Here is a 3,332-nt window from a genome sequence, read left to right on the forward strand (position 1 = left end):
CACCGTGCCACTTTTCACTATAATTGGTTCAGAATTGAGAAATTTGAACGAGCGATAGTTGTACGGTCTGTTCTGTACATTAAACGCAATTGTTTTCTATGGGAAATCGAGCAGAGTAGACACATCGTAAAATGAAAAATACATCTGAAAAAAACCGTTGGTTTAACTTTTTCATTTCGCTGTTATTTTTTATAATATTTGGTATGACACATATCATGAAGGGTAACTAAAACTCTATGGTTTTATTTTTTTTAGTTTCCTTCTTTTTTATGAAATGACGAGTTGAAGATCGTTTTGCTGTTGACTGTGTTTTTACTTGATTTTGCATATGTCTCTTATCGCTTACGTATTTTTGGAATTTCCTTATGAAATTCTTCCCAAAATATTATAATTGTAAGGGCAGCATATACGGGAAATAGGACCTGTTGCTCTTTCATTAATATTTAGATGTGCAGCAAGGAAATACGGCGAAATTTTCAACATGACGCGGGAGGTGAAATTGACTCTCCGAACGCGCACTCCACGTAGTGCACTACGGCCCAAAGGCGCCCCATTTTGTACGGTATATAGCGTCCCGAATTTTTGCCACACATACGTGGAGTGCGCGTTCGGAGAGTCAATTTCACCTCCCGCGTCATGTTGAAAATTTCGCCGTATTTCCTTGCTGCACATCTAAATATTAATGAAAGAGCAACAGGTCCTATTTCCCGTATATGCTGCCCTTACAATTATAATATTTTGGGAAGAATTTCACAAGGAAATCCCAAAAATACGTAAGCGATAAGAGACATATGCAAAATCAAGTAAAAACACAGTCAACAGCAAAACGATCTTCAACTCGTCATTTCATAAAAAAAGAAGGAAACTAAAAAATATAAAACCATAGAGTTTTAGTTACCCTTCATGATATGTGTCATACCAAATATTATAAAAAATAACAGCGAAATGAAAAAGTTAAACCAACGGTTTTTTCAGATGTATTTTTCATTTTACGATGTGTCTACTCTGCTCGATTTCCCATAGAAAAACAATTGCGTTTAATGTACAGAACAGACCGTACAACTATCGCTCGTTCAAATTTCTCAATTCTGAACCAATTATAGTGAAAAGTGGCACGGTGTTTCCTTGATATATATACAAAATTGCTGTCGTTTTAGTTTTTTGAATTTCTCGACGAAACTTGTTTTAGTTGCATTTTATTTTTCCGATCGCTGAATTTTTGCTCTTGCCCTCAATAAAATGGCGATCTTACAGCGTTTGCATATGCAGAATCAGGGTCTAATATTGACCCATTTTAATCGGTTAGCGTCTCTTAAATTATACAGACCAAATACCAGTCAGGTTGTTGTAATTTATACCAATTTTGGCGAATATTAACTATGAAAATCCCAGTAAACTGCAAGAATAACACAGAACAGAGGCGAACGGGCGTAGAGTCTCCACTGTAATCGTGCAGTGAACGTTATCGATCGATATCCTTTTGTCCGAAATTGATACATTGTTGTCTCGCTCACTCGCGTGTAGTCTCCCCCCCCCGTTCGCAATGGCGCCAAAATGCGCCAAAATGTGCCGAAACGTACGTAAAAGTATCACCAAAACTAAAAAAATTGTCGTCGATTTAATTTCAGTACAGGAAACCAACGGATACCTTCAATGTTGATATTTAAGTGTATAAGTCAATATATGGGTTATTGTGGAAATGTTTATGACGTGACCTCAACACACGAGCGCCCGGCCCGTCCAAAAAAATTTTCGATCGATAATCTATTGAAAATAACTTGATACAATGTTCGTCGTTGTCAATAGCGCTGTTGGATAGAAATTATGCTTGGCGGAATAACGTACACTGAGGCATACCTCGGAGACATATGTAAGAGAAAACAATTGAATGCGACGCAGACTTGGAATGCGGAGACATATGTGAGAGAAAAACATTTGATTGCGACGCAGACTTTGAATGCGGAGACATATGTGAGAGAAAAACATTTGATTGCGACGCAGACTTTGAATGCGGAGACATAAGCTTATGTGAGAGAAAAACATTTGATTGCGACGCAGACTTTGAATGCGGAGACATATGTGAGAGAAAAACAATTGAATGCGACGCAGACTTTGAATGCGGAGACATATGTGAGAGAAAAACATTTGATTGCGACGCAGACTTTGAATGCGGAGACATATGTGAGAGAAAAACATTTGATTGCGACGCAGACTTTGAATGCGGAGACATATGTGAGAGAAAACAATTGATTGCGACGCAGACTTTGAATGCGGAGACATAAGCTTATGTGAGAGAAAAACATTTGATTGCGACGCAGACTTTGAATGCGGAGACATATGTGAGAGAAAAACAATTGATTGCGACGCAGACTTTGAATGCAGAGACATATGTGAGAGAAAAAACATTTGATTGCGACGCAGACTTTGAATGCAGAGACATATGTGAGAGAAAAACATTTGATTGCGACGCAGACTTTGAATGCGGAGAACAGGTAGTTTTGGGCCACCGTACAATCACATTATATCGCTCCCATGAATGTAACCTGGCGTACAATTATCAATGGCGAATCTGATACAATTACATAGAAAATGCCACACCAGCTATTAATGTGTACTTACATCGGACATTGGCGTGAAGACGTTCAGGTACAGACAATCTTCTGAACGAGGCTCTTCTAATGGAGCAGTTGGATTAATACGCTGATTGCAGGCCGGACCAACCTTTCTGGCATCGTGCAACCCCTCCCAGGGAGCTTTAGGCTGTGGAAGTCGAAACCTGAGGTCACCGACCGGCGGCTCGGCGTACGGTATCCCCTTGAAGACCTGGACGGTACGCTGAACGTCGACGTCCTTGTGGGAAAATTCCTCCGATTTTCCGACCAGTTTTCCAGATTTGATTTCTATGATCGGATCCTCGGCGAAAGCACAGCTAATAAATAAGGCGGTGTGAAGAACTAATTTCACAGGAATCATGGTTGACGTATGCAGTTCTAGTGTATACGGCACCTTGCGATCTACAGCATTCACGGACGTTTTTATCTCATGCAGTACACTTCGTGTCAAGAAATGACAGAGGTCAATCAAGCGTATTGGACTGTGGATAGTGCCACTTTTTATATAGGTATAATGAATCAATATGATTACGTCATCGTCCAAATTACAGTCTTATACACATATTTTCATTTGTTTCTTTGTCAACCGGAATAAAGATGACGACAACATGGGTGGCACATACCATTATGAATGGTGGCAGATCAAAAGTACCCAGATGAAAAAAAAATAAATGTTTTTGTCTTACTTCTCTCTACAACCTGGAATATTAAGTGTTCTGT

General features: G+C 39.4%; 1 protein-coding gene across 1 annotated transcript in view; it reads right to left on the minus strand.

Annotated features, from left to right (window-relative positions):
* LOC139126308 (putative inactive carboxylesterase 4) overlaps positions 1–3,107 on the minus strand; it is a 7,381-nt gene extending 4,274 nt beyond the window's left edge. The window contains exon 1 of the mRNA XM_070692386.1: positions 2,620–3,107. Within this exon, the coding sequence (XP_070548487.1) occupies positions 2,620–2,973 (354 nt within the window). The 5' untranslated portion in view covers positions 2,974–3,107. The remainder of the gene's footprint in view (positions 1–2,619) is intronic.
* Between the last annotated feature and the right edge of the window lie 225 nt (positions 3,108–3,332).

The sequence above is a fragment of the Ptychodera flava genome, chromosome 3 (assembly GCF_041260155.1).
Source record: "Ptychodera flava strain L36383 chromosome 3, AS_Pfla_20210202, whole genome shotgun sequence".
Classification (NCBI taxonomy): domain Eukaryota; kingdom Metazoa; phylum Hemichordata; class Enteropneusta; family Ptychoderidae; genus Ptychodera; species Ptychodera flava.